Source organism: Schistocerca americana, chromosome 5 (genome assembly GCF_021461395.2).
Source record: "Schistocerca americana isolate TAMUIC-IGC-003095 chromosome 5, iqSchAmer2.1, whole genome shotgun sequence".
Lineage (NCBI taxonomy): Eukaryota > Metazoa > Arthropoda > Insecta > Orthoptera > Acrididae > Schistocerca > Schistocerca americana.
The window spans coordinates 386,429,508-386,443,982 of NC_060123.1; the positions used below are offsets into that span (position 1 = coordinate 386,429,508).

General features: G+C 40.9%; 1 protein-coding gene across 2 annotated transcripts in view; it reads right to left on the reverse strand.

Annotated features, from left to right (window-relative positions):
• Positions 1-14,475, reverse strand: part of LOC124615357 (trafficking protein particle complex subunit 13) — a 218,862-nt gene that overhangs the window by 86,515 nt on the left and 117,872 nt on the right. The window contains exon 6 of one of the 2 annotated variants that reach the window (XM_047143171.1): positions 14,455-14,463. The exons of the other annotated variant lie outside the window; for it this stretch is intronic. Within the exon in view, the coding sequence (XP_046999127.1) occupies positions 14,455-14,463 (9 nt within the window). The remainder of the gene's footprint in view (positions 1-14,454; positions 14,464-14,475) is intronic. 2 annotated transcript variants of the gene reach the window in all.

Consider the following 14,475-nt stretch of genomic DNA (forward strand, 5'->3'; position numbering starts at 1 on the left):
GAATGGAGATAAAAACTGAATTAATTTTCTTTGGTTTCTTCGTATATGCCTGCTAATAGCATCCATCTTTGTGCAATTTCCAGAGTTTCACACTAATGTGGAATCTTATTAATGTTTTTAGCTTCACAAAGATGAAATATGAAGAACACAGACACAATCACCATTCTCCTGAAGACCAACACACTTATTATTAGAGTTTATTTCTGGGACATTCATTTGAATGATGTCATTATTTTGTTAGAAACTTTGGAAACATTACAAGAAACAGGAAATAACCCTGACAATTGTGTGAATTGTGGTTTGAACAATGAAATTTTTGGTTGAACGAAGGGGGGAGAAAAATGGTTGTAATGAAGCAGTGGGGAAAGCCAGTTTTGTTTCATAAAATCTGAACGCGAATTGTATAAGTGGAAGGTAGATTTACACAAACTACGCAATACATGCCAAAATGAAACTTGTGAAACTATGAAAGAAGAACTATTCAAAAGATTCAGAACTGCACATGAGAGACAATGTAACATCACTGAGAGAGACGTATGAAACTGGGCCCTCTGAATCGCAACTGAGATGAACATTACTGGTTTCCAGAATTCTTACACCCAGTTTCAGATTCAGGAAATTGTACAGGAATGGCAGTCACAAAATTACGAAATTTACTTCAAGTATGTTTGTAGAGAAGATGTCGTTAATAGGTAATACTATAGAGAATTTCATAGCTGACATAAGATGAAGTTTCTTGTTACCCCATGAAGTATGGCGTATATAGACAATGAGTCAGGTGTTGTGCAAGAACTGCACACTAAATATGCTTTATCATTTTGAGTGAAAAAAGACAGTCACTTTGCAGTCAATGAATGCTATGACACATTTGTATACAACTATGCCAGTGATTAGGATCTGTGGGTTACTGTTTCCGCATCTTTCTTCAGAAAGATCAAGGATGCAATTGATGAAGAAAAATCTAGAAAAATGGGAGAGAATAAGTTTCAGTATTGCAGCCGATACGTGTTCTTACCGGTTGCAGAAAATAATTCAGTGCTTTTGTTGAACTCTTGGTCTGGACACACCAATACATGTCTTTAGGAGGACAACAAAAAGCTGTTAATGTGAACTGGATGCCATCAAGAACTAATAGCGCGATTCAGCCTCTCAATAAAAATAAAAAAATAATTCTACAGCCTAAATGGTCAGATAACATAATTTCCTATAGCTCTTTGGCATTTCAGATTTAAACTTCAGATGTTTGTGCATTGTCAGTTTGCAGCACTACATTTGGAAAATTTGCTCAAACATGCCTGGTATGCAACATATTATGCAGAACAACGAACATGACCCTTTCTACAGTGTTGAGACGAGATCATTGCAACATGGCATGACTGTAGGATTATTAAGCCTTTAATCCCGAGTGTCGTGAATTTGCATCATACCAATGCTGTGCTAATAACTGGAAGGTTAACTGTTTTTGAATGCCAGCACTGGTAGATGCTGATTCTCCGAGGAGCTACCAACACTTCTGACAAGTGCTGCATCGTTCCAAGTGTTTTGGGTAGCTCTAAAGCAAAACAATTTTTAATTTTTATCTTTCATCTAGAGTTTTATTCAGGCTTAAGGGGTTAAGGAAGTTACTATTGTTTTTGTTACGGTAACTATACAAGTAATAACAAATAAGACAATGGAGAAATCTGACCACGTGACGTGTCACATGAAAGCTGTCAATGTAGGAAAACTACCTAACAAACTTCTTTTCAAATTAGACATATGTATAAAGAATTACAGATGATTTAATTATGAGTCGATAAGCATATGTGTCAAAACTATAAATCCTCAACTGTGACATGCAGCACGAAGTCAGCACAAGTTTCCCAGATCTTTACCTAATATTCCTACTGGCTGAATAACCACAACTTCCTATTTCATACATATTCATAATTTTAAGTCTTGTCACGTTGCGAAACCAGACATCGGCATGCATTGGGAATATCCTTTCATAACTTCTTTAATACTGTCCTGTTATTTTAATAGGAGGATGAAAAATTACTGCAATAATTAGTTTTAAATTTTTCAAGTGGTCATGATTTAAAATGTCTAACTTGATTCAGCAGTGTGTGACATTACAAATTATTTAAGGGGGAGTGGCAGGATGCACAGGACCTTTTGCTGGTTGGCACTCCTTCGTATTTGGTTGGTGTTGATGAGAGTGCTTTTGTCAAATGGCTGTGCAGCCAAGCAGTGTGGGAGTTATGGAGTTTTTGTCGGGCTTGCGAGGAGCCTAAAGGACAATGAGCATTTTTAATACAGTAAAGCAAAGTTGCTTCTTTGCTGGGTCGTACGATTCTGCTTGGCCGCTAAGTGGGTGACCCGTTTTTGATTCCCGACATGAAATTTTCAACAAAGGTGCATGCTCTATGAGAATAAGTCAGGCTTTAGCTCTCAGCTGTGATACGAGTACATATACAGAGCAGCAAGTTAAGTGTTTATCCTTCTCTGTGTTATCCATGTAGTATATTAAATTTTGTGCATGTTTCTCTGTTTAAGAGCATTAATCTCGCATTTTTGTGAGTGTAAATTCATTTAGTCCTTAACGCAATAGTTGCCCACTGAACACCATCTTTAACCCATCAGTGTCCACTGGTGACACCAGGTGGGTAGCAAGTTGCATATCTAGGATTGCTTTTATAGTTCACTTCTTCAGTTAGTCTTGCTAGGACACGTAGGATGCATGCATGCTGCGTGCAGATACAGGAGCAGCTGACTGCAGTCCACGAACAACAGAATGTACTGTTGGCTACGGTCAGTCACCTTCAGGCTGCTCTTTTGTGGTGTAGCAGTGGCGGAGAATATGGTGTGTTGCAAGGGAGATTTGGTGTCACTTGTTTTGCCCACGGGTTATGCTTCTGAGGCACCTCCTACAGCATATGATGCGGTGGATCTGCCTTCACAACAGGGTGAGTGGCGTGTGGTAACGCATTCGTGTCGCCCGAGTGGGAACTCTAATGCCCCTTACGCAGATAGCATTCAGGACAAGAAAGGAAGCCAATTGTCACTCAGTATGTCTGTCGGGGGGGGGGGGGGGGGTCTCATCTGAGATGTGGAGGCAGCCTTGCAGGTGGCTATCGAGCGTGCAAGGTGCGATCTTCTGCAAGTTGTGGCTAACATCAGAACCAACGATGCCTGTCGTACGGGTTCTGAGGTGATCCTCAGCTCGTACAAGTGGCTGACGGAGGTGAAGAAGATTGCTGGCCTCACTTGTGGGGTGCAAGCACAGCTCACAATTTGCAGCATCGTTCTCAGAGTTGATTCCAATTTGGTTTGGAGCCAAGTGAAGGGTCGCAACCAAAAGCTTCATTGACTCTGTGATGGTATTGGCTGCAGATTTCTGGACCTGCGTTAAATTTGCAGAGATTTGTAGGACTCCCCCTGATAGTTCAGGGTTGCACTACACAAAGGAAGTAGCTACTTGGGTAGCAGAGTGCTTGTGGAATGCACGTGAGGATTTTTTTAGGCTAGGTGGTAGTTTTAGGTGCTCTGATGAACACTCGCCAGTCGATTCACAGCAAGGGAAGTCAAACAGCATTCAGAATAAAGACACTTCACCTGTCACAATTTTATCAGTGAACTACCGAAGTATTTGTAATAAAGTTCCCGAATTTACTGCCCTCCAGGAAAGTTCTCATGCTCAAATTATTCTTGGGACAGAGAGCTAACTGAAACATGAACTGGAAAGTTCTGAGATATGTAGCAAATCATGGAACATATATCAGAAAGACAAATTGGAGGCCATAAGAGGTGGAATGTTCACTGCAGTTGACAAAAACAGATTCTCTCTATTGAAGTCAAAGTAGAGTGCGCCAGTGAAGTTCTCTGGTCACACATAAGAGCGTTGGTGAAACCAGTTTAATTGTTGGATCTTTTTACAGGTCACCCGATTCCGCTGTGAAAGTTTTAGAGTCATTGAAAGAAAGTCCACGGTCAATAGCATGTAAATAACCAGATCACGCAATGCTAGTTGGAGGTGACTTAAACCTGCGAGTATAGACTGGGATGTCAATGGGTTCATTTAGAGAGAGTGTGTGTGTGTGTGTGTGTGTGTGTGTGTGTGTGTGTGTGTGTGTTGGGGGGAGGAGGGGGGGGGGAGGGGGGGGGAGTGTTACAGCCAGACAATCATGCGAAATACAAGGGTCATCTACAAAGTACGTTCCGTTTCTATTTATATCCATGTCAGCGCTACGCGCTACGATCGCAGTTCTGTGCATGCGCGGCAGTAACTCTGACTCAAGGAGAAGATATGTATGCGATTTTCAGATCGCTGCTGCCGACATGTGTTCTGTAGTGCTTCTTTATAATGTCAGCCATGATTGAAAATGACGCCACGTGTGAAATCAGATCTGTGATTCGTTTTCTAAATGCAAAGAAAGTTAAACCAAAGGAAACTCATTGCCAAATCTGCGAGGTTCACAGAAAAAATGCTATGAGTGATTCAATGGTTAGAAGATGGGGGTCAGACTGTTCAATGAAGGACGCGATCAAGTGCACGATAAAGAACGAAGTGGTCGCCCGTCTGTGGTTACTGATGAACTGGTTAACACAATTGAAGAGAAGATCAAGCACAACTGTAAGTTTACACTTAATGCCCTAGAAGTTCTGCAAATCTCACTATCACTAATTTGTGAAATTGTTACTGAAAAACTGAAATTTCGGAAACTTTGCTCACGTTGGGTACCCAAAATTCTTACTGAACAATACAAAAAACAAGGGACGGGCAGTGCATTTTAATTTTTGACATGCTACAATGAAGGTTAGTGGTGTTTAACGTCCCGTCGACAACGAGGTCATTAGAGACGGAGCGCAAGCTCGGGTTAGGGAAGGATGGGGATGGAAATCGGCCGTGCCCTTTCAAAGGAACCATCCCGGCATTTGTCTGAAACGATTTAGGGAAATCACACGCTACAATGAAGAAGGTGATGGTTTTCTTTCTCGGGTAGTCACAGGGCACGAAACTTGGGTGTCGTACGACACCCGTGAAGCAAAATGGCCATCAGTGGAATGGAGGCACACTTCATCCCCAGCGAAGGTTAAGCCTAAGCAAATATGGACACCTCAAAAAGTCATGTGCACCATTTTTTGGGATAGATAAGGCATTTTGATGATCGATTTCTTACCACAAGGCCAAACAATCAATGCACATGGCTGCTGTGAGACCATTAAGAAATTGCGCCGCGCAATACAGAACAGGCGCCGAGGATTACTGTCAAAAGGTGTTGTTTTTTTCCATGATAATGCCCAACCTCACACAGTGAATGTGACCAAACAACTCTTACAGGAATTTCACTGGGACACATTTGATCATCCTCTGTACAGCTGGACCTCGCTCCTAGCGACTTTCATCTCTTCTTACACCTAAAATCTGTCCTTTGTGGTTAACACTTCAATGATGATGATGAGCTGAAAGAACATGTTACCACATGGTTAAATACGCAGGCGGCAACCTTCTATGTAGAAGACATAAAAAATTTTGTACCACACTATGACAAGTGCCTACAAAATTTCGGAAGCTATGTAGAAAAGTAATTTAACAGTTTTAGATTTTTGTACAATAAATATTTTTTCTATATCTGTTACACGTTTGTTTTATATAACCAAACTGAACTTACTTTGTGGACATACCTCGTACTTTTGAACACATTTTCTGAAAATTGTCTTGAGCAGCTAGCTCGACAGCCCACACCCTGTGGAAATATATTAGACTTTGTAGCTACAAATAGGCTGGACCTTACTGACAATGTCAGTATAGAAATTGGGATCAGTGATCACAATGTCATTATAGCAACTATGATTATGAAAGTTAATAAATCAGTTAAGAAGGCCAGGAGAGTATTTGTGCTAGATAGAGCAGATAAGCAGTTATTAACATCTTACTCAGACAGTTTGGCATCACTTAGTACTGGTACGATGGATGCAGAGGAATTATGGGCAAAGTTTAAGCAGATTTCAAATTGTGGTCTGGAGGGTTACGCGCCTAGTAAGTGGATAACGGATGGAAAAGACCCACCATGGTTCAATAATGAAACTCGTCACATGCTGAGGAAGCAGGGGCTGTTGCACTTTAGGTTCAAAAGCGGATACACAAATGACAACTAGTGAAGGTTAGCAGAGATTTGTGGGCCTTTGAAAAGACCTATGCATGAAGCATACAACAACTACCACCGGCACACACCTTAGAAAAGATGAGGCAGAGGAAAATTCTGGTCTTATGTAAAATCGGTAAGCGGGTCTAAGGCTTCCATTCACTCCCTTGTTGACCAGTATGGTATGGCTGTTGAAGATAGCAAAACGAAAGCCAAAGTTTTAAATTTGACGTTCAAGAAATCATTCACACAGGAAAACCATACAAACGTACCATCATTGACCATCGGACAGACTCCCTTATGGACAACAGGGAAATAACCATACCTGGTATAGAGAAGCAACTTAAACATTTGAAAACAAATAAATCACCAGGTCCGGATAGAATCCCAGTTTGATTTTACAAAGAGTACTCTATGGTATTGGCGCCTTACCTAGCTTGCATTTATTGTGAATCTCTTGCCCAGCACAAAGTCCCAAGCGAGTGGAAAAAAAGCACAGTTAATTCCAGTATATAAGAAAGGTAAAAAGATGGACCCACAAAATTACAGACGAATATCCCTAACTTCTGTTTCCTGCAGAATCCTTGAATGTATTATCAGTTCAATTATAATAAACTTTCTCAAGACTGAGAAGCTTATACCCACGCATCAGTATGTTTTTAGAAAGCATCACTCATGTGAAGCTCAGCTTGCCCTTTTTTCACATTATATACTGCGAACTACGGATGAAGAGCAACAGGCAGATTGCATATTTCTATATTTCCAGAAAGCATTTGACACGGTGCCCCACTGAGGGTTGTTAACGAAGGTACAAGCGAAGGGAATAAATTTTCAGATATGCGAGTGGATTGAAGACTTCTTAAATAGCAGAACTCACTATGTTGTCCTCATGGCAAGTGTTCACTAGAGACAAAGGTATTGTCAGGAGTGCCCCAGGGAAGTGCGATAGGACTGCTGTTGTTCTCTGTATAAACAAATGATTTGGCAAACAGGGTGTGCAGCAATCTGCACTTGTTTGCTGATGATACTGTGGTGTATGGTAAGGTGTTGAAGTTTAGTGACTGTTTGGAGATACAAGATGACAGACAATATTTCCAGTTGGTGTGATGAATGGCAGCTAGCCCTAAATGGGGAAAAATGTAAGTTAATGCGGATGAATATGAAAAATAAACCTATAATGTTCGGATACAGTATTACTAGTGTACTGATTGACAGTGTCAAGTTGTTTAAGTAGGCATAATGTTGCAAAGCGATATGAGGTGGAACAAGCATGTGAAAACTGTGATGGGGAAGGCAAATGGCCGACTTTGATTTATTGGGAGAATTTTAGGAAAGATTGTTTCACCTGTAAAGGAGACCACATATAGGTTGCTGGTGTAACCTATTCTCGAGTACTACTTGAATGTTTGGGATTGGTACCAGGTCACATTGAAGGAAGACATTGAAGCAATACAGAGGAGGGCTGCTAGATTTGTTACTGGTAGGTTCAAATGAAACTTAAGTATTATGGAGATGCTTTGGCAACTCAAACGGGAATCCCTGGAGGGAAAACAACATCCTTTTTGGGAAACACTATTGAGAAAAAATTTACAATTAAATCAATACAATGAAATGAATACCTCTAGCTGCATACAGGCATTGATATATGTCAATTGCGACAGTTGAAAATGTGAGCCCCGACCGGGACTCAAACCCAGGATCTCCTGCTTACATGGCAGACACACTATCCATCTGAGCCACTGAGGACACAGAGGATAGTGCAACTGCAGGGACTTACCTCCAGCATGCCTCCCGTGAGACCCACATTCCCAACTTATTGTTCGCACTATATTCGTAGTGCCCCTGCCCATTACACTCATTACTCGTAAGTTTACCGACTCCTGTAAGAGTTCAGGCAATGTGTGTGTATCCGCACAGAAGATGGTCAAATGGATGGTGAGCCTTAACTATTTATATGAAGGTGGTATCTGTTCTTTCAGACATGTCCAAAAGAACAGATATATATGAAGGTGGTATCTGTTCTTTCGGACATGTCCAAAAGAACAGATATATATGAAGGTGGTATCTGTTCTTTCAGACATGTCCAAAAGAACGGATATATAGTTAAGAGATATATAGTTAACATATGTATAGTTAAGGTTCACCGGCCATTTTACCATCTTCTGAGCAGATGCACACACACATTGCCTAAACTCTTACAGGAATCGGTAAAGCCACGAGTAATGAGTGTAATGGGCAGGGGCACTATGAATATAGTGCGGGACAATAAGTTGGGAATATGGGTCTCACGGGAGGCATGTCACAGATAAGTCCCTGCAGTCCTCGGTGGCTCGGATGGATAGAGCGTCTGCCATGTAAGCAGGAGATCCTGGGTTTGAGTCCCAGTCGCGGCACACATTTTCAACTGTCCCCGTTGACATATATCAACGTCTGTATGCAGTTAAGGGTATTCATTTCATTGTATTAATTTAATTGTAAATTCATTCTAACAAGCTGCACGGTCACCGATGGTATCTGTTCTTTCAGACATGTCTGAAAGAACAGATACCATCTTCATATATACCATTCACAAAATCTGGAGAACCAGCATTTGAAGCTGACTGATGAAAGATTCTGCTCTTGTCAAAATACATCATGCGTAAGGACCACAGAGATAAGATACGAGAGATTAGGGCTCATATAGAGGCCTATAGACAGTTGTTTCTTTCCCTAGCTCTATTTGCGAGTGGAACAGGAGGGGAAATGACTTGTGGTACAGGGTATCCTCCGACACCCACCTTACCCTGATGAGTATAAATGTAGATGTAGAATTATTACAAAGCTTAAAATATATAGAGAAAAAAAAAGGAAAGAAAGAAAAAAAGAAAACTGAATCAGTACCACTTGAGAATGGCAACTGCCTTGACTCCTTAATCACTGATGCTTATAAAAGATTGTTTAAATTACAAATTTATTTTCATCTTCATGTATTTTACTCTTCACAGAAATGCTCACTGAATGCTCTATGCTTAAAAATTTACCTAAGCTGGGAATTGAACTTGTGCCACCCTCATGCAATGTGAGCAGTCTACATTCCTGTACAGAGGCATGCGGCCTGTAAAAAAACCCAACCAACCCTGCTTCAGGATATTAAAGACACTCAGAAAACAGCAAAATCAATTTTCTCAAGAATTTTTGAAGTGGAATTTGACTGCTTCTGTGGACTGACATATGATCACTGTGGGGTCTCCTCTTAAGTATGATTTTGTGAGCAAGAGTTACAGACAGTGACTGATTTTGTGCAACTGTATGAACCTCAGTTTTGTTTAAGGGATTTGAGACAGCTGTGAGCTACAATTATTTTCTGCATTTTATATTTATATTCATGTGTAATGGACTTGTTGCATAATTTTTTTTAAATTTTCACTATTTCCTTGCAGTCGTTATTTAGAATAAAATTACTTTAGTTTCCATCACAATAGATAGTGGGGAATTACACTTTCTGACTGAGTATTTTCTGTTGTTTTTTTGTATTACTGTGCAGTTAAATGAACTTTGCTTACACATTTTCTGTACTCTATGTGATGCTTGCACTGCTACCTCACTACCTGCTACCTACCCATCTACCTACCTACCTACATACATACATTATTGTTTACTTGTTTTCCCTATGAATGTGTAATCTGTGTGAGGACACCATTCTCATATGCAAAAATTTTGGTTAAAGAACATTTATTTTGTTTAAACTGTAACTGTCTAAATCTGTAATCTCATTAGTTCTATGGAATTTATCCAGCCACTTTCTTATTTACATATATTTTGTTTAAAATGGTGAAGGATTTATTTTGGGTTTACTGTATGGGGTTCTAGCAATGGTGCATGGCCAACCCCTCACATATTACAATGAGTCAAGCCAAGCTACCCTGATAGCAGCCAATTAACTGCCAATGACTCATAATGGGAATGAATGATTTATTACAAGGATCATTCCCAGCTGCGTGATTCAGAAAAACTGGTGTTAGTGGGAATAATCCAGATGGCATGGGCTGTGAATCACTTGCTGCAGTCAAGCACACAGTGTTGCATTGCACCATCAACATGTCCTGTCCAAGCATTTCAAACTCCATCAAAGGCATGGCTACGTTTGTAAGCAGAAAAGTGGTTTGCCAACTTAACTGCAGCTACTGTGCATAATAGTATGTGTGCATGACCACTAATAAACTGTCTGTCCACCTGAATGGTCACCGCTCAACTATCACTAAGACAGCTGGACCTCTCACTTGATGAGCATGTAGAGCAACATGGGAGGCTTGATTTTAATGACTGCTTCAGAGCCTGTACTATCTGGATTTTTCCCATCAACTCCAGATTTCCTAAATATGCAGGTGGGCGCTCTTCCTGCATCATTTCCTTTGTTCCTGTAACCCCTCTGGCCTTAACCATTGGTTATCCCTGTCCTCCACTTGCCTCTATCACCTTCCCTACCCTCATTCCAGCATCACACTTGACTTCTACGTTTGCAGTGCACCTGCACAGTTCTTTCTCCTTCTCTCCTCTCCCTTTTTTCTTCTCAGCAGAGCCTCCTGATCCTCCACCTACCAGCCCATCATCCTGTTTCCTCCATATCCCTGCACAATTCCACAGACAGCACTACAGTATCTTTCTCCTCCTCTGCACTGCTGTCCTTCCCCTTCTCACATCACACTGTTTCCCTCACCCTACTACCCACCCCAGCTGAGATCACCAGTAACCTTAGTCCAGCTTCAGTGTTCAAAGATGACAGTGGTCATGTGTCTGCAAGGTGTGTGTGTGTGTGTGTGTGTGTGTGTGTGTGTGTGTGTGTGTGTGTTTTTTTTAGTTTTGTTTACTTAGGTCTGGCTGGCTCTGAGCACTATGGGACTCAACTGCTGTGGTCATTAGTCCCCTAGAACTTAGAACTACTTAAACCTAACTAACCTAAGGACAGCACACAACACCCAGCCATCACGAGGCAGAGAAAATCCCTGACCCCGCCGTTACTTAGGTCTGGGGATCCCCAACTATATGTCTGTAAAGCACTTCCACTATTTGTTTGCTTCAAATACTTTCAGCCTATTTCTTCAGTTTGCTGTTTCTTTAATTGCCATTGTGTTACTTTTATGTTACATAAAAATATTAATTTTATTATCTACATCTTAACACTGTATTTGCTCTGAGCCACTTTAATTTTGAAATAGTTGTTCTAAAAAGTTCCTTGATACTCGTCATGCTAATTTCTCTTCCCTTCTCTTCTCTTCACTTTGTGCCGACTCCTATCATGAATTTACACTAATACTTGGTTTTTTTTACCACTATATGTCTCCCACTTTCTGATGCCTGCTACAGTTTCATAACGGATCCAGTATCCTTCTACATATTCCAATGAAACTACTCCAAATGAAACACTCTCAGACTGTTTCTCAAATATTAAGACAGTCTCCAAGTCCATAAAAACAATATTTTTGTCACTGAATTTTCTCTAATTGCAGCCTGTAATAGAAACTTATTCATTTTATGTACTAAATAATTTACAGATAAAAAAATCTACTCAACAAGTGGCAGCAGAACACACACGTAAAAGGAAGTTAAAATTAGGTAAGATTTTGGAGCCTGTGGCACCTTCTTTAGACAGAAGGGTTGAAAGGGTAGGAAAATGGATGAAGGGTGAAGGAAAAGGACTCGACAAGTCTACGAAAAGGGGTAGATTTCGGGAAAGTCATCCAGAACCGCAGGTCAAAGGAGACTTACCGTACAGGATAAGAAGGAAAGACTGATTGTGGTGACTGCATCAGACAAGTTTTGAAAACCTGATAGCTTATAGGTGGAAGACAAGGTAATATGCAAGAGAGAGATTACTGTTTAAACATGTACGAGTTGATAAGTATGAAAAGCTAAGTGCATTGTGCGTAAGAGGGGTAGGAGGGGGGTGATGAAAAATACATGGGTAAGACAATGAAAGATGTAGAAAACTAAAAACAGTGAAGAAAAGAGTAGTTACTGTGAAGAAATGCCGTGACAGGAGAAATTAATGTAAATTAAGGACAGGTGGGTGGCGAGAACCAAGGAAATGTTGTAGCGCTAATTCCAGCCTACAGAGTCCTGAGGAACTGGTGTCTGGGGGAAGGATAAGAGGGTGCATGTGATGAAACAGGCACTGAGATCACGAATGTCATGTTGTAGAGCTTGCTCTACAATAGAATATTGTGTTGCCAGTATACACCCTCTGCCTATGCCCATTCATACTATTGGTGGTAGTCATGCTGATGTAAAAGGCTGAGCAGTGTTTACATAACAGCTGGTGTATGACGTGTCATTTCACAAGTGGCTCTCCCTTTGATAGTGTATGTTTTGCTAGTTACAGGGCTGGTATAGGTGGTGGTAGGAGGATGCATTGGGCAAGTCTCACAGTGGGGATGGTCCATAGGGTAGGGAGATGGATGCAGGAGCAGCACAGGGTCTGACAAGAATATTGCAGAGATTGGGAGGGTAACAAAAAGCTATTCTAGGTGTGGTGGGTAAAATCTTAGACAGAATGGATCTCTCTCTAGGGCATGGTTTTAGGAAGTCATAGCCTTGTGAAGTAGCTGATTAATACATTCCAGATCAGGATAATACTGAATCGCCAGTGGTGTGCTCAGAAGTTATTTCTTGGAGGGATCAGCAATACCAAGATTGGATGTGCTGGCCCAGCAAATCATCTTTCGAACTAGACTGGAGGACCAATTATATCCAGTGAAGGCTGAAGTGAGAATGGTGGTGTATTGCTGTAAATAGTTATTTACAAATATGTCTGGCCTGAATGCCAAGGCAGTATGGGAGGGAACGTCTGACATGAAAAGGATGCTGACTGTCAAAATGTACGTAGGGTTGTCTGTTAGTAGGTTTAATGTGGACAGAAGAGTGTACCTGGCCTTCAGTGAGTTATTAAGAGATTTCAGGAATTTTAACAGGTCAGCCTCACCATGAGTCCATACGGTAAAGATGTCATCAATGTATCTAAAACCAAACCAAGGACTGAAGACTTGTGGATCCCAGGAAAGCCCCCTCCAAGTGATCCATGAAAAGGATGGCAGGGGAAGGAGCCATTCTGGTTCCCATGGCCATACCCCTGATATGTTTGTATGTCTGCCCCTCAAAGGTGAATTAATTGTTGGAAGTATAAAATCCCGGTCTGGAATGTATTAATCAGCTACTTCAACAAGGCCATAACTTCCTAAAATCATGCCCTGAAATGAAAGCTATTCTGCCTGAGATTTTACCCACCACACTTAGAACAGCTTTACGCCGCCCTCCCAATCTCTGCAATATTCTTGTCAGACCCTATGCTCCTTCTGCACCCATCTCCCTACCCTTTGGCTCCTACCCCTGTGACAGTCTCTGCTGCAAGAGTTACCCTACGCACCCTCCTACTACTGCCTATACCAGCCCTGTAACTGGCAAAACATATACTATCTACGGTAGAGTCACCTGTGAAACAACACTTGATATACAAGCTGTTGTAACACTATTCAGCCTTTTACATCAGCATGACTACCACCAAATTATCAATTAGGGTGAAGGAGCACAAGCAGAGGGTGTATACGGGCAACACGCAATATCCTGTTGCAGAGCATGCTCTACAACATGACAATCATTATCTCAATGCCTGTTTCATCACACGCGCCATCTGGGTTCTTCCCCCAGACACCAGTTTCTCAGAACTCCGCAGCACCACAACATGTCCTTGGTTCTCACTACCCATTGCCAAATATTGTTTTTGTTATCATTTTATGTACTGACAGACGTTGCCCATCACATCTGTGAGTCCACTCCATCTGATCGTACTGAGTCCCAGAAGTGCTTCTTCTCATGGTGTTTTATCACAATTTTACCCTGATACCAACAGGTTGTAAGGGGCACGATACACAGTCTAATTTATGATGGATGCTTCATAATAACTAAAGTGTCCAAACTGGCCAATTGATAGGGTGATTATTAGTCAAGACACCAAAAACAGAAAACCCGATCTCTTACAAGTAACCCGTTAATATCTTCATGATTAATATTACCAATATAGGGATGCCATCAGCACAAAAATGAATTAGACACCATATTACTATGCACTAATCATAGAATAAAAACCCCACTCCACTAATAAATGCCAATGAAAATGTGCCTACAACATTACCTACGGAAGAACTAAACCTTAGTCCCAGTAACATAGAAAAAAAAATATTACTTAGGTGAAGCACATGACAAGAGTACTTAACTGTTAAAGATGATTGTATTTTGATTAAAAAATTTAAATATTTCCAGATGGTAATAAAACCAAAATAAAATGCGTTAAACTTACAATGAAGTCCTTTTAACATGC